We start from the raw sequence: 25,280 nt of genomic DNA, 5'->3' as shown, positions 1-25,280 counted from the left end.
TTTGCTCTATTTTACTGGTATACCTAAGGTCTTTTGACGCACCATTTCTTCATGCGAAGTTATCATTTATTATCTGCAATATATGCTGCAAACACACCCTTAGTATGGCTAGATATGTGGATTCGGGGGAGGATGGTGCATTTAGCATGGAATCCGACCAATGCACCAAAAATTTTTAAAAAATTAAAATTATTTACAAAAGAAGATACATACTTCATAAAATATATTCGATATTGCATTAATATGTCAACTTATTTGTAAAGGATCCACATACATTTGGAAGGTAAGTGTGTGTTGTTTGTTACTTGTTTTGCTTAATTTCCTTTTTAAGGTTTTTGAAGATATACAAAATGACTGGATTGGATTAAATTGCCGCGTAAGAATGACTAGGACACCATATATGATTCGTATTTCCAAGTGAAGGAATAATGTCTTCTTCCTTGGACACATCTATAAGAATGTGGTTAATTTTGCTGAATCAGTTAATTTTCAGGCTACACTGATGGTTTTCCTCCTTGTGATTGACAGGCTTTACGTGATTCCAGGATTGTCTTGGAGTCCTGTACAGATCTTTTCTGCTCCTCAAGAGGTAATTAATAATATTTATACTTTCCTTTTCAACATTGTGGTGTGGTTGATTTCAAACGAGATTTTGATACGGGTTATCAAATCCGAAATTGAACCCTTGAAACATTAGTGGCTTGCAGGTTCAGGTAGTATTCCCTTCATTTTCAAAAGTTGGCACATCTCAAAAGGGGAAACTTGTATACATTTTTAGGGTGGAGCATATTTGTTTGTTTCTCCGGAAAAAAGATGAGGGGAGCTGTGCTCGTGGCACTGGTTGCAACCGTTGGAAACTTGTTACAAGGATGGGACAGTTCAACCGTCGCAGGTAATTTATTTGTCCGAATTACTATGAGAGATTTGCAGAGACCAATTAATCCATTTCTGTTTTAATTTTCCTGGAAAATAAGCAACAAACGGTAGCATAGAAGAAACCAGGGAAAAAAAAACCCTCTTCATTCTGTTGATTAACTTCTGTTCTATATGTACTTCCAGGCCCTTCCTCTACTTATTTCATTATTGCAGGAAAATTAAGCTTCAAACGGTCATATGAAAAATTCTTTTTGGAGCTGTTTAGTTGTCGTTGGTGTTAATATACTAGAAGGTCCATAACTCAACGTCGAGAGAGAATTCAAATTGATCATTTTCCTTGTTAAATTTTTCACGGAAATAAGTGAAAAAAGCAGTCATTCATATAGAAGATGAACACATTCATTCTACATACCTTGTAGGGTCCGTTCTCTACATCAAAAGAGAATTCAATCTGCAGACTCAACCAGCAATCGAAGGCCTAATTATAGCCATGTCACTGATTGGGGCTACATTTATCACTACATTTTCTGGCCCTGTATCAGATTTCCTGGGACGAAGGCCAATGCTGATAATGTCATCAGTTCTCTACTTTCTTAGTGGTCTTACAATGTTATGGGCTCCTAATGTTTATGTTGTACTTTTGGGAAGATTAATTGATGGATTTGGGATTGGATTAGCTATCACTCTCATTCCAGTCTATATATCAGAGATAGCCCCTCCTGATATCAGGGGGCAATTGGGTACGCTTACACAGTTGATGAGTTCAGGAGGGATGCTCTTGTCATATTGTATGGTGTTTGGAATGTCGTTGATGCATTCACCGAGCTGGAGGCTGATGGGGGGCTTTATTACTGTCCCAGCACTCATTTATTTTGTATTCACGGTGTTTTATTTGCCTGAATCTCCAAGGTGGCTTGTGAGTAAAGGGAGAACAATAGAGGCCAAGCAGATTTTGCAAAGACTTCTTGGCAAGGAAGATGTTTCAGGTTCTTCGACCATACTTCCCTTGTAATTTCTATCTTTTCCATCTCATAATATCATCAAATTTCTTGGCCTGATTCAGGGTACTTTTTTTTTTTATTGTATTTATCTATACAGGTGAAATGGCTATGCTAGTTGAAGGGCTTGAAGTTGGGAACCATACTCGTATTGAGGAGTACATAATTACTCCGGCATATGAGCTTACTGATGACCATGAGACCACCACTGAGAAAGATCAAATCAAATTGTATGGCCTTGAGGAGGGCAAGTCATGGATTGCCAAACCTGTCTCTGGACAAAGTCGTCAGGGGAGCTCTGCATACAGGAGCCTGCCTCTTATGGATCCTCTGATCAATATCTTCGAAAGTATGCATGAGAATCTTTCTACAGCAGGAAGCATGCAAAGCACTACGAATAGCATTTCTAGTGTCTCGGGAAATCTAGGGCAAACTGATTGTTGGGATTTAGAGAAACAAATAAAGGACACAGATCATCAGGACTGTGTATATGCTCCGGGTAAGATTGATTCTGATTACAATATCCGAACCCCATTCCTCCCTCGTCAAGGGAGTGACACGGAGACGGATAGATCTCATTCTGTAGAAGCCACTGTTGTTGGGGGTGGCTGGCAATTGGCATGGAAATGGTCAGAGAATGAAGGTGAAGATGGGAAGAGGAAAGAAAGACTTCAAAAGGTATATTTGCACCGTGAGAGTACCCTTGCATCTCTGCCTTTAGGATCTTCCATTTCAATTTCTGGTGACGATCTTCATAAAGGTCATGAAGTCCTTCAGGCTGCTGCTTTGGTTAGCCAGTCTGCCTTTCGTCCTAAGGATCCAAGTAATCATCCTCCAATTGGACCACCAGTTGTTCAACCATTGGATATTGCTGCCTCAAGGCCAAGCTGGACTGATCTTTTCGAACCAGGAGTTAGATGGGCACTGATTGTTGGAGTAGGTCTTCAAGTACTTCAACAGGTATAAGAAAATTTCATTTGGGTTGTGCGAAATATTACTACGTTTTAGTTGCTCAAACAAATAAAGAAAAGGAACCAGCAACATCTTTATGCGTTGCACAAACACAAGCTGCAACATCTCTATGCTTTGCATTAACACAAGCTTTACTCGTATTCTCATAGCATGTGGCACAGCGGTAGAGTTGCAAGGGTGCAACCTAAATATCACATGTTCAATTCTTGGAAATAATCTCTCCATATATTATTATTATAATATGGAGATAAAGTCTGCATCCCCAACCCCGCTCATGCGGGAGCCACCGGTGTTGTTTTCCTATACTCTCATAATATAATTTCTCACTTAGTGCAATTTTCTTGACTTTTCAGATTTCTGGGATAAATGCGGTTCTCTATTATGCTCCTCAGATTCTTAAACAAGCAGGTGTAGCAGTTATTTTATCAAATTTGGGATTGGGGACAGATTCAGCTTCTCTTCTGATAAGTGCTTGCACAACATTGTTGATGCTTCCTTGCATTGCCACTTCCATGAGACTAATGGATGTCTCTGGTAGAAGGTTAGAAGTGTTTTTCAGAAAAACCTGCCTGAAATTTTCAATATTCCTTTACTCCTGAACTAACATCAGTAACCTATTGGCTTCTCTTTCAGGTCGATTCTGCTGGCTACAATTCCAATCTTGGTAGTGTCACTCGCTGTACTGATCATCTCCAACACGGTTAGCATGGGCGCCATGGTGAATGCTATAATTTCAACTGCCAGTGTTGTGGTATACTCAAGCTGCTTTGTGATGGGCTTTGGAGTCATTCCTAACATGCTGTGTGCTGAGATATTTCCCACCTGCATTCGTGGAGTCTGCATAGCCTTATGTGCCCTCACCTCTTGGATAGGAAATATGATCATCACCTACACATTTCCTATTATGCTCAACACTCTCGGCCTCGCCGGTGTCTGCTCAATCTATACTGTCGGATGCATCTTGTCTTGGATTTTTGTTTTCTTGAGAGTCCCCGAGACTAAAGGCACGCCTCTGGAAGTCATTCCGGAGTTATTTGCAGCAGGGGCAGCCACAGCTCCCAGGAGTAGCTGACAAAAACCCATGTTTTGTACTCCTAGCTAGGTTCATAAAAGTAGAGTTTGTTCCATTCATCCTGTGCTCTTTTGCACCATCCCCATTGCATCATGTTTCTTGATGAAATAATGGCTTGTCCTCAACATCATTATTATTTTCATTGCCCAAATTCAAGACTTTGGTCGATAGTTATCCTACGCTCAGAGGGAGAGGGAGATCAGTGCAAGCCGGTTTCCTCAAGTTTTAACTGTTTAACATTTGGGAAATTTTATCTACACCCTACAAAAACACAAAAACACTATCTTTACATTATTTTTAAATTTTTTATAATTTATATAAATATTCTAATATAAAATGACATATTAACCCTTAATCTTTAAATCACTAATTAAAAAAAAGGATTTTGAAACCATACAGATGGAGCTGAATATCGAGTTTAGTCCTCACCCATTTCATGTTTGTAGCCCCAAATCAACATTACAATTAAGAATCTCCAGTTTTATTAGATCCAACATATTCACTCAATTGAAAAATAATTAACATATCAAAAATCACAACATTTTTATTCCAAAGCAAAAAGATGCGAAGAGAGAGAGAGAGCAGCTTCGTTCGTGATTAGATCTACAAGCTTTCTTTGGTGATGAGATATGTTCTCGTTGATAACGAGATCTACAAGCTTTCTTGGTTTCTTATAACACAAAGCTTTGCTTTGTGGGTCAAAGAGACAATGGGTTTGAAGCCACTCTCGCAAGTCAGTTCATCAATTTTTTTAAGAAAATTATTTAATGTACTAAAGAACAATAGTCGAGCAATTTTAAATCGGTAAGAGAGTGTGAGGATGAATTTAGGGTTAAAAGACTGTATGTAAACTTAACAATAGAATTTTTAATATTTTACAGGGTAAATTTATCTTTTCACTATAATTTTGTGTCTACACTTATAATTTTTTGGTATAAACTTATTATGTTCAAAAAGTGGTGTAAACATAATGTTTTTATGGTGTGTAGATAAAATTTCCTGTAACAATTATGTAGGCCTACTCGAGCAATGGCTAGTGAGCGGCCCAATGAGGTCTTTATAACTTGAACCCAAACTCTATTATGGATGGCTGGATGCCCGCCAGACTTAAAGAACCTGACTGAGCACTTGCAATGGTATTATTTTGTCTGAGCCAACAAATATGTATGGGGTTTTGTGTTTTGCTGATGTGACTATATTGGGATATGTGTTTTGCTGATGTGGCTATATTGGAAGATTGTGTTTTGGTGTAGTTTTATTGTGGACAATATGGAGGGAATGAAAATTTATTGGCCTCCATGTTGGGTGGGAAGGAAAAATCATATACATAATATGATTACTGAATAAGGAAATGCTTTTGGTGTTGCCACATCAGCACCAAAACTAACTCTATGATTGCCACATCAAATTATAATAAAGATTAAATTAAATCAAATAAATTACAAGTTATACACTTATGCATAAATAACGTCTCTATTTATTATTGTTTTAAATAAAAAAAAACTAAATAAGATCAAATTGCAGTTAGGGCTTCTTGGTTGCCGTTCACACTCTTCTATTCCCCTGTTTATTTCTTTCACGTTTCTTCTCCACTCTCCTGCTTTTGCAGTACTCCACGCTTAACGGCTTGTATTCCCTTTGTCTGAAACCGGTGCATCCATTTATATCCCAATTGAGGACATTGCTAGCGAGGGAGTCTGTGTTCGCGGCAAAGCCATGGATAGAAAACCATACGATCTTACTGCCCGGTGAGTAATTTAGGTTTGATTCCAATGAGGGCTCATGAATTCTTTTATTGATTGATCATGTTATGTTCGTTCTATTTATTTGTGTATTTATATTTCATATGTATACTTATAAATGATTATATTAACTGTTCAAAATCATGTCTTCCTTGGTTAACGATTTTCTGCTATTTGGTTTATGCTTCCGTCCTGTTCTTATTCCTGTTATTTGGGTGCGTTTTTTTCAAAGCTTTATACCATGAACGCTTGCAGGTTCGGATGAAGAGAAGGTGATATGGGATGGCTTATTCATGTTTTCTTACCAACTCCACAAAAAAAAATCAATAACATTATTGATTGATCATGTTGTGTGTTTATCAAGGTAATTCTCTCCTCATATTCGTATATTACAAACTTAATCATTCTATATTGTTTTCTTTTTCTTGGCGGTTTTTGGGTTCTCTTTCAGTGGCAGGCAGTAAGTTACAAACACCATGCGATTTCGATTATTTTACAGGCTGATTATAGGCAAAATTCATTGTACTCGCGACTACTGTCATGAAAAAGAGGTAACTCTCTCTTGGTTTTAATTGGTCAAATTACATTTTACATTGTCTGAATTTTGTCTAATGTAATGAATGTAAGGGAAGCATCGAAGGTATTGTTTTCTACTATTGACGTGAAGCAAATTGACATGTTCATCACATCTAGGCTCCAGTATCGGTTTTGGCACTGATTGTAGGTTAACAATTACATGACCTTTTATTTTGATAATTTTGAATCCATAAGTCTGGGTTAGAGCTATTTTCAGTGTTTATAGGAGCTTTATCATGCCCGGTGCAATCACTGGACATGTCTTTGGATATTGGTAGGCACAACATGGCTGCAAGATATTACGAGGAAAATCCACAACAGATTTATAAAGACAGTATAAACTTTTCACTTTTTCAGTATTTTATAGAGCCAAAGATTTTCTTGGTTTGTAAATTATTCCATGGGCGATTAGGGTCTTCACCTCTCCTGCATTTGGGCTTCTTCAAGCACTAAGATTTGCAGCTGGTTAGGTGCCCCTTCTATCTTTGTCAATTGCGTGCCCCTTTAGTTTTCCCAAAATTACAATCTGTTTCAATCAGTTAGAGAATAATTATACTCGCCTCGACTCTTAACATAGGAAGTTATAACCTTTACAGGTGCGGCGATCGTGCACCAGAAGATGTATCAAAGGCTCTAGCAAAAAATTCAGACAACCTGCACCACGCATTGTCTCAAACCTTGTGTGCTTCTTCTGCACTTCACAAACGGTTAGAAGTTTGTCAATTTTCATGATAGAAAATTGGGAGAAAGTGAGGGACAATTAATCGAAATGACCAATTTTCATAATACAACCCTCAAACCTCATGCATACTGTTTATTCACAATGATGATCTGAGCTAGAAGACCTCTACCAAAGCTTATAACTCAAAAAAATCACTAGAACGATATTGTCACGTGTGGAAAATAATTTGGAAATTTTTTTCAGACTAATCTAACCTCCATTTGGTTGTTTTCCATGGGTACAATTTTTTTAAAACCAAAAGAAAAAAACAATCTAAATAATTATAATTGCATATGCTTCCATCATGGAAATTGAATATGTACACTACATTTATACTACAATATAAGTGTACATTTATACTACAATATAATTTAAAAGTAAAATTACATGCCGCGCAAAGCGCGGGCATAACCCCTAGTGTATAGGAATTTGTGTTTTGTTGATGTGACTATATTGAGAGATGTGTTTTGTTGATGTGACTGTATTGAGAGACGTGTTTGACTTGACTTTTTATGTAATAGGTAGGACCCAATATTGGTTTTTGCTAGCCCAACAAAATGGGACCAATGCAATTGCTCTGAATGGCTCAAATGAGCGGCCCAACAAGATTTTATAGATCGAACCCAAACCGTAATATGGATGCCTCATACCTGACAGACTTTAAGAAAAGTGACTAAAATGGTTAAATGATAGACCTATGGCCCATGAAGGCCCACGCACCATCAAAAGACAAAATGTATTACCAGCCCATTATTTCACTATTTACACATTCATGCATTCAGCCCAAAACAACTTCCTAATCGGGTTCACAATCATCTTGTCTAAATAAACCCTCATGTCCTAAACAGCACCAAACGTTGTTGGTACAATCTTTCTGTAAGTCGTTATCTTTCGTCTTTAACACGTATTTGTAAAGCTTTTGACATGTAAAATTTTCCTTTTTTGAGAGACTTGGTGTGTATGTAGATACGTATTTAATACTTTTTTTCAATAAAAAGTATATTTGTCATTCCAAATAGGGATATATATATATATGTAAATAAAAAGTAAAAGATATAAACTTAGTAAATTTTACTGTGTAAATAAAATTTCTCTTATGAAATAGTGCAGAGATGAATATTTAATTTGAGGTGGCCCATTAAGAAATAATAAAATATTTGGCCTGGCCCAAACTAGGTTGAGGTTTCGGCCACGATGGAATTTTGGGCTTTTCCTTTAAATTGAATTTGAGTCAAGAGAACAGCCCGTTTGAGAAATGTTGTTGTCATGTATTTTTAATGGACCGACAGCTTGGACATCTTGATTATTGTGTCGGCTTGTTTGGTGGGTTTAGGTGATCCCAGATTCCCAGCCCAAGTTAGCCCACGCCCTCGTTTCATTTCATTGCTAAACAGCAATTGCGAGAGGAAAGAGAGTGCCACAAATAAATATCAAATTTCAGAGTTAGCAAATAGGTCATTACCCATATCCACAGGAAATATGTTATCTGGAATGCATTCTGCATACAACATAAAATTCAAAAAAAGAAAAGAAAAGAAAAGTTCAGAACGATTATAATCAAGTTACAAGTGTGAGCGTAGTTGCCATATCTTGTTATTCAATCAAGTCTCAAGTCAATCATCCCTACATAATCGTAAATGATCTTACAATTAGTATGAGAAAAAGAAGAGACCACGTCATACCTGAAATAAAGCAAAATGAATAAGGTGAAGAAATAATTGAGGGCGGGCGGCCCAACCAAAAATAGTTGTCTGAGATGTCAAAGATATCAACAAAATATCAATGATATCTTTGACAAATCAACAAAATCTTTGAATTTGTCAAAGATATCAGCAAAATATCAATGATATCTTTGACAAATCAACAAAATCTTTGAATTTGTCAAAGATATCAACAACATCTTTGATTTACTTTATTGACATTATTTTTCTTACTTTTCCTTTCTAACGCCTATATAAAGGCATGTTGTACACAATCAACATATAGTGAAATACAGATCTTTTACTTCTCTAACATATCCTTTTACTTCTCTAACATGGTATCAGAGCCTTGGTAATCACTGTCCCATTTCATATCAGTTTCTCACCTTCAAATTCTATTTCATCTTTCTTGCCTACTGCAGTCCTTTCTTTCGTCATTCCTTGATCTGGTTGTTATATTTGCACCTGTTTATTGCACTTATGGACAAATCAGATATCTCTCAACCCATCAACATTGTGTTAGATGGGCGTAACTACGTTTTATGGGCACAAGCCATGTGCAGCTTTCTCAAGGGTAGGAGACTTTGGCGATATGTCACTGGTGATTTCATTCTACCTACACAATCCCAAGATGAAGCTGATGATAAGTTTGCTGAACGTTTAGAAACTTGGGATAGCAAAAATCATCAAATCATCACTTGGTTTCGTAATACTTCAGTATCCTCCATCAATCTTCACTTTGGTCGATTTGATACTGCCAAAACTCTCTGGGATCATCTTGCTCATCGTTACACTGCCACCGATCTCTCTCATCAATATCAGATAATTCAGAATCTCAATCAGCTACGTCAACAATCCGGACAAACTGTCACTGACTTTCACTCTCAAATGCAGTTTCTCTGGGATCAACTCACTCCTACTGAACCAGTCTGGAAGAATACTGAAGATGCCAAAGCTTTTACCACATATAAAGACCATCGCCGGCTGATTCAATTTCTTATGGCCTTACAAGATATTTTTGAGCCTACTCGTGCAGCCTTACTTCATCAGAAGCCATTACCCACTCTTGATCAAGCCCTTGATGATCTTGTTTCTGAAGAAACACGGCTCTCAATCCGTCAACCACGACATCTCGACACAGTACTTGCCACTCCTCAGGTACACCAAACAAAGAAAGCTGACACTTCTTCAAAGTGTCGATATTGTCATCTATCTGGTCATATGATACTTACATGTCCAACTCGCAAATGTCGCATATGTCGCAAAATTGGACCAAGACACTATGAACAAGATTGTCCCAGCAAAGGTGGATCAACTCAGGGCACTCATTCCAGAACACATCTTTCCGCTGCCACAACTGATCATACTGCACAGGAGAGTCCTGAACATGTACCCACAACCACTCAATTGACCAGTGATCTTGAGTCACTACTTCGTCAATTCCTTTCTAACTCTGGTAACCATTCTATTTCAGCATCCACCACTGTGTCAGGTAAATCATCATCATGGTTCTTTGACTCAGCATGTTGCAATCATATGACTGCTGACTCTACTCTTTTCACTTCCACACACTCTTCTTCGCATTTGCCATCTATACAAACTGCCAATGGTTCAAGGATAAAAGCTAGTCATATTGGTCACATATCTACTCCAAACCTATCAGTGTCCAATACATTTCTTATTCCACAACTCACTTTGAACCTGTTATCCGTTGGTCAGTTATGTGAACTTGGTCTTAATATTCTATTTACTCCTTCTGGCTGTTCTGTACAGGATCCGAAGACGGGACAGACGCTTGGGACAGGCCGTAAAGTTGGGCGACTGTATGAGCTCATCTCTTTGCACCCCTTGCATCCTACTCTCCCGTGTCATCAGTTTGCTGCATCCACAGTTCCAGCTTCCTCTTTGAGTCTCTGGCATTCTCGATTGGGTCATGCTTCTGTTAGTCGTATTCAGTCTCTTGTTTCTCATGGTCATTTGGGAATTGTTTCTAATAATCATTTTGATTGTTTAACTTGTCCTCTAGCTAAACAATCTGCTTTATCTTTCAATAATAGTGATTCTGTTTCTCATGCACCTTTTGACCTTGTGCACTCTGACATTTGGGGACCTTCTCCTACTGCTTCTATGGGGGGATCCAAATATTTTGTAATTTTTGTCGATGATTACTCTCGTTTTACATGGATCTATCTCATGAAAACTCGTTCTGAATTTACTACAATCTATCATGAATTTTCTCAGATGATTAAAACTCAGTTTTCATGTCCTATTAAAACTTTTCGCACTGATAATGCCATGGAATATAAGGATTCTAAATTCTTAACCATTTTACATGACCATGGCACTATTTGTCAGCGTTCTTGTCCAGGTACTTCCCAACAAAATGGAAGAGCCGAACGTAAACATCGACACATATTAGATACTGTTCGGGCTCTTCTTATCTCTGCCTCTTGTCCTGCACGTTTTTGGGGTGAAGCAGCTCTCACTGCTGTGTTTACCATCAATCGGATTCCTTCATCAGTCATTGGTAATCAATCGCCTTATAAACGTCTTTATGGGTTTGTTCCTAACTACAATTTACTCAAAGTATTTGGATGTGTTTGTTTTGTTCTCCTTCAACCACATGAACACACTAAATTAGAACCTCGTACTCGTCTTTGCTGTTTTCTTGGGTATGGGATAGAACATAAAGGTTATAGATGTTGGGATCCTATCTCCAAACGACTTCGCATTTCTCGTCATGTCGTATTTCTGGAAAACACTTTGTTCTCCTCAGTATCACATTTCTTATCTCTTCCTTCTCCCACTAACATGGTTGATCTATTTCCTGATGAACCATCTCCCTCTGAGTCTCATACAGGTGACACTCAAATTACTTTGCCTGCTCCTGAACTGTCTTCCTTGTCTGATGGATCTACTGCAGACACTACCAGTTCCCCTACTCTTCGACGCTCTACCCGGGTAAGAGAACTTCCTATTAAACTTCGTGATTTTCAGTGTTTTGCCACTACTCTTACCTTATATGAGCCTCAGTTCTATTCGGAGGCCAAATCTAATCCTGTTTGGCAACAAGCTATGTCTGAAGAATTGCAGGCACTTGAGCAATCTCATACTTGGGATCTTGTTTCTCTCCCACCAGATAAGTCTGCTATTGGTTGCAAATGGGTTTACAAAATAAAAACCAAGTCTGATGGTTCTATTGAGCGATACAAAGCCCGTCTTGTTGCTAAAGGCTTTACTCAGGAGTATGGCATTGATTATGAAGAGACATTTGCTCCAGTTGCTCGTCTTACTTCAGTACGCAGTCTGTTAGCTATTGCTGCTGCTAGAGGTTGGACATTGTCACAGATGGATGTGAAGAATGCCTTCCTCAATGGTGATCTTGCTGAAGAAGTCTATATGAAACCTCCTCCTGGCTATTCACATCCCCCTAATACAGTCTGTCGCCTTCGTCGTGCCTTATATGGCCTCAAACAAGCTCCACGCGCATGGTTTGCCAAGTTTAGCTCTACTATTCAACAACGTGGTTTTCAATCCAGTTCTTATGACTCAGCATTCTTTGTTCGTCGGACAGCCTTAGGCTGTGTTTTTCTACTAATTTATGTCGATGACATGATTATTACAGGAGATGATTATTCTGGTATCACTGATCTTAAGGAATATCTTCAACAACAATTTGAGATGAAGGATCTTGGTTCTCTAAGTTACTTTCTTGGCCTTGAAGTACTCTCGGACACTACCGGGTACTATTTATCTCAGGCTAAGTATGCTTCTGATTTACTTGCTCGAGCAGGTCTCACAGATAGTAAGATTACTTCTACTCCACTGGAACCTAATATCAAGCTTAAACCTTCTGATGGTACTCCTCTCAGTGATATCACCCTCTATCGACAATTGGTTGGTAGTCTCGTATATCTTACTGTCACCCGCCCTGATATAGCCTATGCTGTACATGTTGTTAGTCAATTCATGTCAGCTCCTCGCTCTTCCCACTATGAAGCAGTCATTCATATATTGCGTTATATCAAAGCAACTCTTTATTATGGCCTTCATTTTTCTGCTGCTTCCTCACTTGAGTTGCGCGCCTACTCTGACTCCGATTGGGCTGGTGATCCCACTGATAGACGATCAACCACTGGCTTTTGCATCTTGTTAGGGGATTCTCTCATTTCTTGGCGAAGCAAGAAGCAGACTTCAGTTGCTCGTTCGAGCACGGAGGCTGAATATCGTGCACTTGCTACTACCACTCAAGAAATTGTTTGGCTTCGTTGGCTTCTTGGAGATATGGGAGTTCAATCTCCCAGTCCTACACCTCTATTTTGTGATAATAGAAGTGCAATCCACATTGCTCACAATGATGTTTACCATGAGCGTACCAAACACATTGAGATTGATTGCCATTTTACTCGTCAGCATGTCACACAGGGAACTATTCAACTCTGCTCAATATCTACTCTTGACCAACCTGCTGATCTCTTCACCAAGCCACTCCTGCCAGGTCGTTTCAGAGACTTAGTTTCCAAACTCAAGCTTACTTCTACTGCACCAACTTGAGTTTGAGGGGGGATGTCAAAGATATCAACAAAATATCAATGATATCTTTGACAAATCAACAAAATCTTTGAATTTGTCAAAGATATCAGCAAAATATCAATGATATCTTTGACAAATCAACAAAATCTTTGAATTTGTCAAAGATATCAACAACATCTTTGATTTACTTTATTGACATTATTTTTCTTACTTTTCCTTTCTAACGCCTATATAAAGGCATGTTGTACACAATCAACATATAGTGAAATACAGATCTTTTACTTCTCTAACATATCCTTTTACTTCTCTAACATGAGAGTTGCACCACAGGTATCCCTTGGACCACAGCATCTCGTTCTGCTATTTCAACAGCCATCTTTGTTAAAATGGCTTGAAGTTTTGTTCCAACAGCCAAGATTATCTACAACAGATATAGCATGGATAGGTATGACTGAATTTTCACTGTCACAATGGAACTCGTGTTAAAAAGTATAGAATCTATAGATTACTTACAAACACGGGGAGAATGGAAGCCCAGAATAATGCTTGCCACCCTGGAAAGATAGCAATAATATATGAACAGATTTACCAACATTATATATTCAAAAGTGCATAATCATTTGCCATAGGGATCTTTCCAAGAAAAAAGTTGGCTTACCATTAACATTAATGAGCAAGTAAATGACGAATGATGCCCACAATACAGGATTATCAATGACAAATAAGTCAGTCAGGATGATATTGAAATTTCTGTAGGAAAGTTTCAGATGATTGGAAAATATTGGTAGTACCTTACACCCACAACTGTCTTGAAGTCATCCTCTAATGATCTTTTGATGTACTTTTGGAAATTAAATCTGCTTCCAGGTGATAAATGTACCTGAAAATATAGAAATTTTCAGAAAAACTAATGTGCATGTCTTATGCAGTGCTGAAATTATGCAACTAAAGACTCACATTGATGAACCCATTTCGCAGTGTTAGGTAATCAGCCTTATTAACAGATTTGAAAGATTGTCGAAAGAAGCATCCCTGCAATAGATATGTAGGAAAGGTTGAAGTCCCAAAAGCACTTGTGTAGCTCTACCTCAAATATCATAACACATTCTATCAAATACAGAAATGAAGAGATTCTGCTTAAGTAGGTTGCTTCTTACAATATAAAAGAAGAATGGAATCCTAGTCCAGAAGCTGGTATGTGCCCTGACGAAAGACGTCTCATGAGTTAGCCTGAATCTTGAAGGATCTGCAAAAAGAGAAAATCCAGTTAAGCTTCCAAAATAGAATATCAAAAAATTTAGGAAAGACACTTATGAAGTTCATGTTTAAAATTGAGGAACACAAGACTTCAAGGTAAAACAAAAAAAGTGAGCAATGTCTTTATCATCGAATAATAGACCGTTTGAAAACTCATAGCCATGAGACGATGTCTCCTGCTCCCATTCCTCCCAACCACGAATCTGTTGAAAGCAACTTTAATAAGTTATCAAACATCAGCACCTATATAACCAATCCACTAACAACATTGTGTAAGAAACCAAACACCGACTGTCAAGCATAAATGTCTGCAGGAAATAGACAGAGAAAATAATTTGGCCAACTACGTACACTTAGGATGACCTATAGGTTTCCTGTTTCACGCAAGACAGTTCGAATAATGCATGAGCTAGAAGGTGATTGGGGAAGCCCTAACAAGTATCGGATAGAATTTTCACTATGTGTGTATAAATTCGATAATAGACTAATTTAATGAATCCCATACCTTTTGTCTCCCAAGCAACATAGTAATAGCACTGTATATCACATGAAAGAGGGCTAAAAAAAAATGAGAATGTGTAATTGATGCAATCCCTCGACAGATATAAGCGGTTCAAGCCCCTGCATACAAAATTCAGATAAGCTATCTCTTGAAGGAACAAAAGATTGCAACTCATGAGCCAAAATGGACACAAAATAAATTTCAGAATTGAACTGAAATAACATAACCACATGTATAAGGCCACAACAATTGATTTTTACGAAGTAAACAAGCGAAAAACCACACAATCGGTGGAGTGAGGAGAGTGGAAGGATAATAAAGAGAATCATAGAAGTACACATAATTCATAATTGATTAATTAAGAATGAAAGGAAGGATGGGCATCAAGTTCACACTGAAATAAATTTTCATAACCTGGACCCTAACATCAGAAAACCAAAAGAGAAGGCTTTAGTATTGCATATAGGACAATAACTTCTCTTCTCATCTGGTAAGATCCAATAACTTTTTAATGGGTCCCATCTACTTTACAATTAATAATTCTTATATCTTAAGATTTTCTATTAATATAAATATTAATTTAATAACGTAGTATATATTAAATTACAAACTTATTTAAACATTAAACTAAAGTAATTATAATTTAAATATTTAATTAATTAATTAAGTTATTTATAATTTGTATTTATTCATTTATAATTAGAATAAGTAATATTTATATTGAAATAAAATAATTAAATTTACAAAAAAAAAAAAAAACAAAATATATTTTACACTACTTAATCGCTAACAACAATAACAGCTTTACCAAACATCTCACAGTTTATTTTACAGTTTTAAGTTAAGTTTTTTTTTCACAGCTTAACCGCTAGCATTGAAAATCAACACAGTCGCTCTATGAAACGGAGTCATTATGTAAGTATATATACGAGCCATTATGTAGTAGTATCCCAAAGCCGTATTTTTTATTTTTATCTTTTTGTGGTGGGACCCATACATTTAAAGTAATTTAAAATTTTTTAAAAATATTACTTAATGCAGTATTTTAACCTATTACTTACTGCAGTATTTTAACGTTAATGTAATATTTAAAGTAATTATAAATATGTTTACAATATAAATTATTTTTTATTAAATTAATTGCAAATGAATAAATTAAATTATTTGTTAATAAATATTCCTTAAATTATATTGGACTCAATAAATTAAATTAATTAATTAATTAAAATTAAAAAATACAAACCACTAACAACAGTTAACAGCTTTACCAAATACCTCACAGCTTATTTCTTTAAGCTCAATTTTTTTTTTCACAGCTTAACAGCTAACGTTGAAAATTAACACAACCACTCTACCAAACAAACACCGTCTTTGGTGGAGCAGAGACTTTACCAAGGATGTTGGCGCCAAACCTACTAAAATACTAGGGCCATAACAAATACATCATCTAATACTGGAGATTGCCAAAGAACATGTAAAATAGTCTCTTGTGCACGCAAATAGATAGGACATAATTGAGATAACGAAGTGCAGATTATTTTCAACTTCTACAAAACACTAGGGCCTGAACAAATAGCATCACCTAATGCTGGACATTGCTAAAGAACGTGTAAAACAGTCTCTTGTGCACGCAAATAAATAGGGTAGAAATTCTCATTCAGAATAGTACGGTCTTCAAATTTTGCTTCATAGGTAGACTATCTTGTAATAACCGCCAAAGAAAAACCTTGGTCGATTCGTGGACTTGCAACTTCCATATCGTGTTCCAAATATTACGATCTGTAGAATAAAAGTGGAAGGCTGTGGACGATGTAATATATTTTGTACTTTATGATAACCAATATGAACAGTAAAAACTCCATTATATGAAAACTAATTGCTACAACCATGTGTAAACATTTGCCCCTAAGTCCATTTTCTTATATATCGTATAGTCTTTTTTTTTTTTTAGAAAGGGCTTGAGAACCATGAACCTTCATTGAAATTAAAGAATTCAAATTAAATTACACACATGAATAACATTCACAGTAGAATGCCTCCTAGACAACATCTCAATAGAGAAGAATAAGGAAAATAGCAGTTCAATGCATACTGCATAGCTTGCCTAGAAGACTTAAAATTGAAATTGAAATTGTGTAGTCAAATTAATTAATAAGATGTTGAAATTGTGCATTGATTGAGCTGCTAATTTAATTAATGCATAAAGAGGATCTTCTTTAATTTTGTAGCGTACCTCACGTATAATTAATTATTGTAGAAGGGACTTTAATCCTCTCCGTGCAATTGCATGCCTACGAGACTTAAAAATTAAATTGAAAAATATACTCATATTGTTCAACTCCAAAAACCGAAAAACCCATATCTAATCCTATGCCACATTTTCAACGGAAAATATCATTTTAATACACACTTGACAAATGTTTGACACATAAGTCAAACAAAACTTCTCATTTCCATATAAGTACATTTTTCCACGTAAGTATCTCTTTTAATAATTAATAATTATATAATCTTACATTTACCATTCTTCTTCAACAGACATGAATTAAAAAAAAAAATCTATATCTAAGACACCTATTCTCCATCTCCACCATTGACATATTTGCCTACATCTCCACCACTGCCACTGCCTCCTGCATCTCCACCACCGTCGCCGCCACCACCATCGTACGTCCACAATCATCTTCTTCATTTTTTTTACTATCCTTCTTCTTGTTTTTATTAGTTTTCGTCTTTATTTTGTTAGATATGAGATGTAATATGATATCTGAGATTGTAATATGAGATCTAAGATCGTAATCTGAGATCGTATGTTACCGCTTCAATAATATTACAGATCTGAGATTGTATGTTACTGTTTCAATGTTATTGTTTGAAACAGTAACATTACGCGAGCAAAACGTTCCAGCTTCGGGTCTCCCTTTCCGGTGGCCATTTTGGACAAAAGTTGGCTAGGCATTATGCCTCTCAATGAGGTGAGAATAACGGCAGTGGTGATGTAGCGAATCGTCTAGATTTGAGACTTTTTCTTTCATATTACTGTTTCAAACAGTAACATCATCATGTTGCTGTTTTAAAAATTAATATTAGACTAATTTTGAATCACATTATCATGTTAATGTATTGGCGTTGCAATGCAGAACCATGTACTATAGATTGAGTATTTTTTTTAAGGTCATTTGCTTCAGTAAGAAATATGACAAGGGTTTTGTTTATTATGAAACAGTAACATGAACATGTATGAATGATTTTGCAAAACTTGACAAATTAATTATTTCAGATCTATCACTTATAAACTTAAAGAAATCCTGAACGAAAATCATGTACCCAACATTTACATCTAAATAAAAGCAATGAAGAATATAACACAATAGATCTAGAGAGAGATCTAGAGAGAGAGGGGAGAAGAAGAAGAAGAAGAAAGAGAGAAAGAGAGAAAGAGAAGAATAAGAATTAGAATAAGAAAGAGAGAGACGAAGAAGAAGAAGAAGAAGAAAGAGAAAGAGAAGAAAGAGAAGAAAGAGAATAAGAAAGAGAGAGACGAAGAACGCAAGAGAGAGACGAAGAACGAGAAAGAGAGAAGAAGAAGAAAGAAAGAAAAAAAAGAGGTTGAGAGTATAAAACTAAATGATCATTCTATGAGTACTTTTATATCTATGTGTTTTTTTGTTGGATCTAAATGTCTAAAAGTAAACTAATAGGTACTGGCTTGGCATTGTCCCCATTTTCAATAAGGTTTTATTGGGCCAATCATGCCTTTGGGCCGCACTATGTAGTTGTCGTCTTTTCCTTCCGATTAATTGTGCATTGAAAGAAAGAGTTTAACTGGGCCTCATATTCTCAGTCCATTAACTCTTTTGGGCCTCGGGTCCAATTTATTTCTTTCTTTCATGCTGGATCCAATTCCTTTCTGTATCGGTGGGACCGTGGGTGTTATCGAACAACAAAGAATACGAGAAAGCCAACCACGACCGCTCTTAAAACTTCTTCCTCCTCGCTTTCAATCACCAATCCACCCGCCCACTTTTCATCCTCTGGTAATCCCCATTTCTACTTCCTCACTCTACTCTGTTAATCTCTTCCTTTCTTTTATTTTTCCACTTGTTTTTCCTGATTATGTATAACCTGTGCTCTTACTTTATTCGTGTACGCATATTAAATTGCTCGCCTTTCGGATTTTTTTTGGGAATCGAGAAATGAAGTGGATATGCCCGCTAAGTTTATAACTTTATATGATTTCTCCCAGGTAAATTGGGGAGATTGGCAGTGGTTATATAATGCTGCTTTCTTTTGGAAGAGAACCTAGAAGTTAGATTGCCGTAATCCTCTATAATGCCGTGATTGAACATACACCATATGCCAGTTGTAACTAGTAGCTCGCTGATATTTTGTCAAGCAATTTTGTTTTGTTAGTACAGTGATTGGATTTTCATTTCTATAATGCCTTGATTGAACATACATCGTATGCCAGTTGTAACTTGTAGCTCGCTGATATTTTGTCAAGCAATTTTGTTTTGTTAGTACGGTGATTGGATTTTCATTTCTATAATGCCTTGATTGAACAATGAACATACGCCATATGCCAGTTGTAACTTGTAGCTCGCTGATATTTTGTCAAGCAATTTTGTTTTGTTAGTACGGTGATTGGATTTTCATTTCTATAATGCCTTGATTGAACATACACCATATGCCAGTTGTAACTTGTAGCTCGCTGATATTTTGTCAAGAAATTTTGTTTTGTTAGTATAGTGATTGGATTTTCATTTGTTTTACCTGTCTATTTAATGTTAGGTTCCTCTTTGAAGTCGAAGAACCAGTGCTTTGTGAACATTAACCCCTCTACTCTATCTGATAAAGCTACACGGGCTACGTGTAGAAGGTAAGTTGCAGTTCGAGCCAGGTATGAATGTTGCAATGATTGGCACTCCATTATGAGCGTTGGAAACATTGACATGCTAAAAATTATGTGTTTCCCCACTTTGTATGCTTGTTAAACTATTGGTTTTCATGTGTTTCACTCCTTTTTTGGTTATGTGCTTTCCGAATCTCACTTGTGTTTACATCTGGCTTTCCACTTACATGTATTTATAGCATCAAATATTGCCACAGCATGTGTTTGGTAAGGCAAAAATTCTCATCTTATTTAGCTTCCCGTCAGTTATGTTGAATAATTGCCATCATGTTCTGATTGGATCTTTGTATTCAAGTTTCCATTTTTGTAACGCCATAGAGGCACTTTTTTTGCTAGTATTCTTCGGTCCCTTTTTAAGATTATTGTCTGTCATGACTAGTAAATGCTTCTTCTGCCATTTAAGTAACATTCATCTCTTAATCACTGCCACTTTCTCTTTTCTTGAAAGTTAAGTGGGGATGGTGGAATGCCAAGTAGTGCTGGTATATTTGTTGGCGGCTTCATTTTGGGAGGAATAGTTGTTGGAACATTAGGTAGTGTTTATGCTCCCCAGGTAAGCATACATAGTTGGATTTGCTACCTGTTTTGCCTGACTGTCAAGTAAGCGTTCTTTTAAATTATAGATTTACTCTGATGGTATCGGTTTTGTTTGCTTTCTATTTAAATTTTTTGTCATACCAGTGTTCAATTGGATACAAATCAATTTCTTCCCTTTATCCCTAAAAACTTCTCTTGCGATCTTGAATTGCTGATTTGCTGTCATTTATTTTTACTGGCCTTATTTTTTGGCTCGAACTTGTCCTGTTTGCAATGTGGATATGTTAAAGCTATTTGGTTTAACAGTCAAATTACAGCTTTTGACTAGCAAAGTATGGGCCTGAGCAGAACGTTGGCCAATAGTTTTGCATTATGCTCAGTCCTTCATATTGAGAAAGAAGTAGATATATGATATTTACTATTGTCATCATATCTGACAGATAAGCAAAGCCCTTGCTGGAATTGACAGGAAAGATTTGATGAGGAAGCTTCCAAAATTTATATACGATGAAGAGAAAGCTCTAGAGGTGAGAACTTGTGTCATGTGCAGTTATTTATTGAGGGAAGATGGTTAGGTTTTTGAAGCATATGAAGATGGGAATTAAGATGGTGGTGGTTAGTGGAAGCATATGAAGCTGTTCCGCAGAATTTGTTTGTGTGTCAGACTCAGACATCCTGGGTATATATGTTTGTTGCTCCTGACTTGTTGTCTAGTTCTGTGCTGAAATTGGTTTTGTTTGTGTTGAATTGTATGGTGACAACAGACAAGATTGCGCAGTTGAATTCTGCTATAGATGAGGTTTCTGCTCAGCTGCATACAGATGATGCTCCAAATAGAGGTACTGTGAATCCAGATGAGATTGAAGCTGTTGAATTGTAAACATACTAATACACGCGTGATGAATGAAATACTTGCCAAAAAAAGTGATGAATGGGGGGGGGGGGGGGGGGATATAGTCTCATGGGGATCGGATCAACACTGGAGATTTGGAAAGTTTATAGTCTGATTATTGAAATACAGGTTATGTTTAGCTTTATAGTACCAGTATGAGTAGTGTAATCATACACCTGGATTGTATTATAAAAAACCTCTACAATTTGAGATTGTGATAGTATTACTGAATGTCTTAGGTGCCCCTGTTGAGATTTTCATTTAATGCTTTTGGTACTGCCAATTAGAAATGGATCGTTTTAGGGAAGCCTGTGATTTTTTAAGTTTATTAAAGGGTTTCCACGCAGTCAACCAGTCACCACCTCAACTGTCGCTGGAGAAATATATGGTAGTAAGTTTTGTCATTGAGATCATGTTCGCACGTCAATATCATGCAATGCGCTGCTTCTTCACTTTTTTGTTTTATGTTTCGGAATGGGCTTTGTTAAGTTTACCCAAATTATGGCTCATGTTTGGAGCCCACACATAACATAAGGTCAGTGGGGTTGTTTGAGCAGTATTTGGTCCTAAATCCAGCAATGAAAGCAAGCACATCCCCACCACCCTGATAAAGAAAAGAAGAGACCCAATGAGGACAAAAGAAAGAGACACCAATAAAGAAGAAAATAAAAAGGACATGAGTGCAATAATTGGCTCATAGAAAAAGTAGAATAATTTCCAATAAAAAGAGGTGTCAAATATTGGGTGAGCTATATCATGATAATAATTGAGGCCGTGTTCCCTTTGAATAGTTGTATTTATGTACAGTAATGTGCTTATTACAATAATTTATTTATTAATAAATATTTTTATCACTTGTAATGTTGAAAATGATGCGGTTTGTCGAGCAGTCACCATCACTTTAAATCAAAATTATTGATTTCTGCTATTTTAATTCTCACTTATTTAGAAAAAATCATTTATTTTGACTTGATGTCATTTATTATTTATATAAGGTATAACTTCAGGTTTTATGCCCAAGTAAAATATACCATTAATCCTTCTCAATTTGGTGTAGTTTTTATCTATTTCTAGTTGGGTAGTGCCAACAAGAATACAAATTTTAAGTTTTAATAAATTTCACATATAAAAATATTTTATATTAATATATTATAATTAATCTAGTATTATCATATATATGTTTATTGAGTACAAATCATATAAATTTTTTATTAAAATTTGTTTTATTGACTACCGTCACGCGATGTATTTCACCTTTTAAGAATTGTTTATAGATTAGACTATTAGGAAGAGTGGGTGATTTGGATTCATAAAAATGGTTCGGCTAACCCTTAAGCTACACAAACAAATTTAACCAAAAGAGGAACAGACAGTCAAAGTACTTTATTACAAGACAAATAAAATAAAGTAAAACGAAAGAATTAATTTTATTTCATTTTTATTTTTAAAAGGAATGAATGAATGAATTTAAACTAAATGACAAAACAGAGATTGCAATTTGCAGCGGACAAAGTTTACTAAGCCACGCCACCATCAATGAAATCATATCTATCTATACTATATATAAAAGTAGAGGCTCTAACAACTGTTGATATATTTTTGACAACTGTATCTCTAAAACTCTCAGGTTGTGCCTACGTGGACTGTCCAGTATTTCTCATCTCTATTTCTCTCTACTCACAATTTTTCCAAGCAAAATTGTGCAAAGGCAAGGAAAAAAAATTAAATAAAAATAACGTACAACGTCACCTTGAACGTTTCATCTTCTTCATATCACAGCGATTTCGGTTTTCTTTAATTCCTATTTTTCCCTTTCAATTGGATATGGGATGCTTTAATTTCTTGGGTTTCTTTGCTTCTCTTGAATCTTGATGGTCTCTCCCAGATTTCGACGACACATCTTTCTGCATCTTCCATATCCGATAAGTTAGTGGACCAAATCACGATGCCGATGAGCTTTGTACGGTTCGGATTAGCGATTATGGTCCGAGGATCTTTTCAACGGTCACTTTTCGCTCGGTGGCATCGAGGAACCTGATTGGTGCGTGTAGTCGGGAAGCTCATGTTCCCTCTCTGACCCTACTAGGTCCTGGAGCAGTATGGGCCTGTACCAAAAGGAGAAGATGAAGCAGATCGATGGATCTAAAAAAATTATCAAAGCGGATGGTATGTGGGAGGCAGCTCAGAAAAGGAACCACGTGGATTTGAGTTTCTCAAAGCTTAGTGATCGAGACCCTTTTCTTTGCGTTATTCAATAAGATTTCTCGAAGTTTGCTAAGTTTTATGATAAGGAGTTCCTGAAGCGCAGCACAACTGGGAAGAGGTGATGTAGAAACCAACACCCTTGAGTTTAGGTACGAAATAATTTGACATTTATTGATAAGTTAAATTATGTTTGATCAAGTATGCTGTTGAGACAAATTCAAAGGGTTTGCTTCTAATGGGTTTGAACAATTTTGCTGATAAAATTGAGGAGGAATTGTAGCGACTTACTAAAGGTTAGGATATGAAGTTTGCCTAGCGAATTCTGGAAATTCTTTACGGAGAAGAAAGGGTGGAAGAACTCTTGCCAGTGGCTGTAATGTTGGCAATCGATTCCTTCGGTGAGTTCTTCGAAGATTATGGTATGTTCCTGTTTCTTTACTTGATGTTTCAACAAAAAACAATTACAGCTTTGTCATTGTACGTTTTGTCATGTTTTTAGAGAGCATTGATTCGTTATTGTGAAATATTTTGTCGTCAGAAGCAAATAGTATATTCCACATGTTTCTATAAAAGAACCAAGTTTTGTTTATTAATTTTATCTGGGTGTGGATTTTTGCACGCAGTGTAAGCTCCTTGCCCTTGCAGGCAGTTCTAATATTTAGGGCATATGGAAGATGATGGTTCCTTATTGAAATTTTACAACTCAGTAATGGATTTCACTGGTATACTTGATGCACAAAACAAGATGCCTTAGGTTTGCACAAAGTAAAGTTACCTAAGTGATGGGTCCTTTTATCCAGAAACTGTCCTTTGGCTATTTTGGCGCACTGATTGTATATGTACATGTGTGTTATTCACATTAGTGCATTATCACATACTATTGCATTGTGACGTTAGACATGGTGTATTTGTCTAATAACCATAGTAAGAGTCACAAAGTTCATGTTAATATTTTTGAGGGTTAGACAGTTGTACTATCTGTTATTTTTCGAGATTTTATATAGTTTTCATGTTACAAGTTTGGAGAGGCAATTAAAAAAACAAAAAAAAAAAAGTAAAAGTCGTTTCGTGTTCTACGGACCCGTTGTCTGCTTTCTGTCCCCGACTGAATTTGCAAGGTTTGAGAGAAGCTCAATCTCTGATTTCGCTCCACCAAAATTCCCCCTTTAATTTCTGGCCCACTCGCACCTTTGGATCTAAAAGGCGGAATCGCCACTTGACTTGCTTTGTCTGAATGATTTTTCGACATAGACCTAGATTGACTCGACCAAAGACCACAATGTTCTTGTGGCCGAGCATGAGGCATAAGTGAGGAAGAAGGCTTGACTTGCTTTGTCTGAATGATTTTTCGACATAGACCTAGATTGACTCGACCAAAGACCACAATGTTCTTGTGGCCGAGCATGAGGCATAAGTGAGGAAGAAGGCTTGCAACAGCAGAGCACACAGCCGGAGAGAGGATGATCTGGTGGAGCTCAGTTAGAACATGCTCAAGAAGCGCTGCGAGGGACTCCTCCACCCGTCCCATCAGCAATTCCTAGATGCCTCACAAAATGCCGCAGCCATGGAGAAAAAAAGGTGCCCATTTGATTTTGTGTGCATGCTCTCTCTATATTGGAGTTTTGTTGTGATTAATGGGTTTTCTCGGATTCGTTGCTGGGCGTGATCAGAACGTTGATTTGCAAATGGAATATTGGTCTTGAGGGCAATATGGAATCTTGAGTTAATTAGGTACTGTACTAAGTACACTCTATTTGAATGATATGATTTTGATCAATCTGCGTT

At 36.6% G+C, this 25,280-nt stretch overlaps 1 protein-coding gene and 1 pseudogene across 1 annotated transcript; one reads left to right on the top strand and one right to left on the bottom strand.

Annotated features, from left to right (window-relative positions):
* Positions 1–452: 452 nt before the first annotated feature.
* On the top strand, positions 453–4,038 carry LOC120002901 (monosaccharide-sensing protein 2-like). Its single transcript, XM_038851761.1, has 6 exons — positions 453–589; positions 708–892; positions 1,296–1,862; positions 1,975–2,834; positions 3,200–3,387; positions 3,480–4,038. Exons 2-6 carry the CDS (start codon positions 814–816, stop codon positions 3,916–3,918), a joined length of 2,133 nt encoding a protein of 710 aa, XP_038707689.1. The 5' UTR covers positions 453–589; positions 708–813; the 3' UTR covers positions 3,919–4,038.
* A 2,664-nt stretch (positions 4,039–6,702) lies between these two features.
* LOC119996776 lies at positions 6,703–17,615 on the bottom strand (annotated as a pseudogene).
* Between the last annotated feature and the right edge of the window lie 7,665 nt (positions 17,616–25,280).

Source organism: Tripterygium wilfordii, chromosome 1, assembly GCF_013401445.1.
Source record: "Tripterygium wilfordii isolate XIE 37 chromosome 1, ASM1340144v1, whole genome shotgun sequence".
Lineage (NCBI taxonomy): Eukaryota > Viridiplantae > Streptophyta > Magnoliopsida > Celastrales > Celastraceae > Tripterygium > Tripterygium wilfordii.
This window is presented reverse-complemented; position numbering and strand designations above follow the sequence as displayed.

Coding starts and splice junctions, on each gene's coding strand:
- LOC120002901 (XM_038851761.1), top strand. CDS start 814: ATGAGGGGAGCTGTGCTCGTGGCACTGGTTGCAACCGTTGGAAACTTG. Junction 893..1,295: donor GGACAGTTCAACCGTCGCAG/GTAATTTATTTG, acceptor CATACCTTGTAG/GGTCCGTTCTCTACATCAAA. Junction 3,388..3,479: donor ATGGATGTCTCTGGTAGAAG/GTTAGAAGTGTT, acceptor CTTCTCTTTCAG/GTCGATTCTGCTGGCTACAA.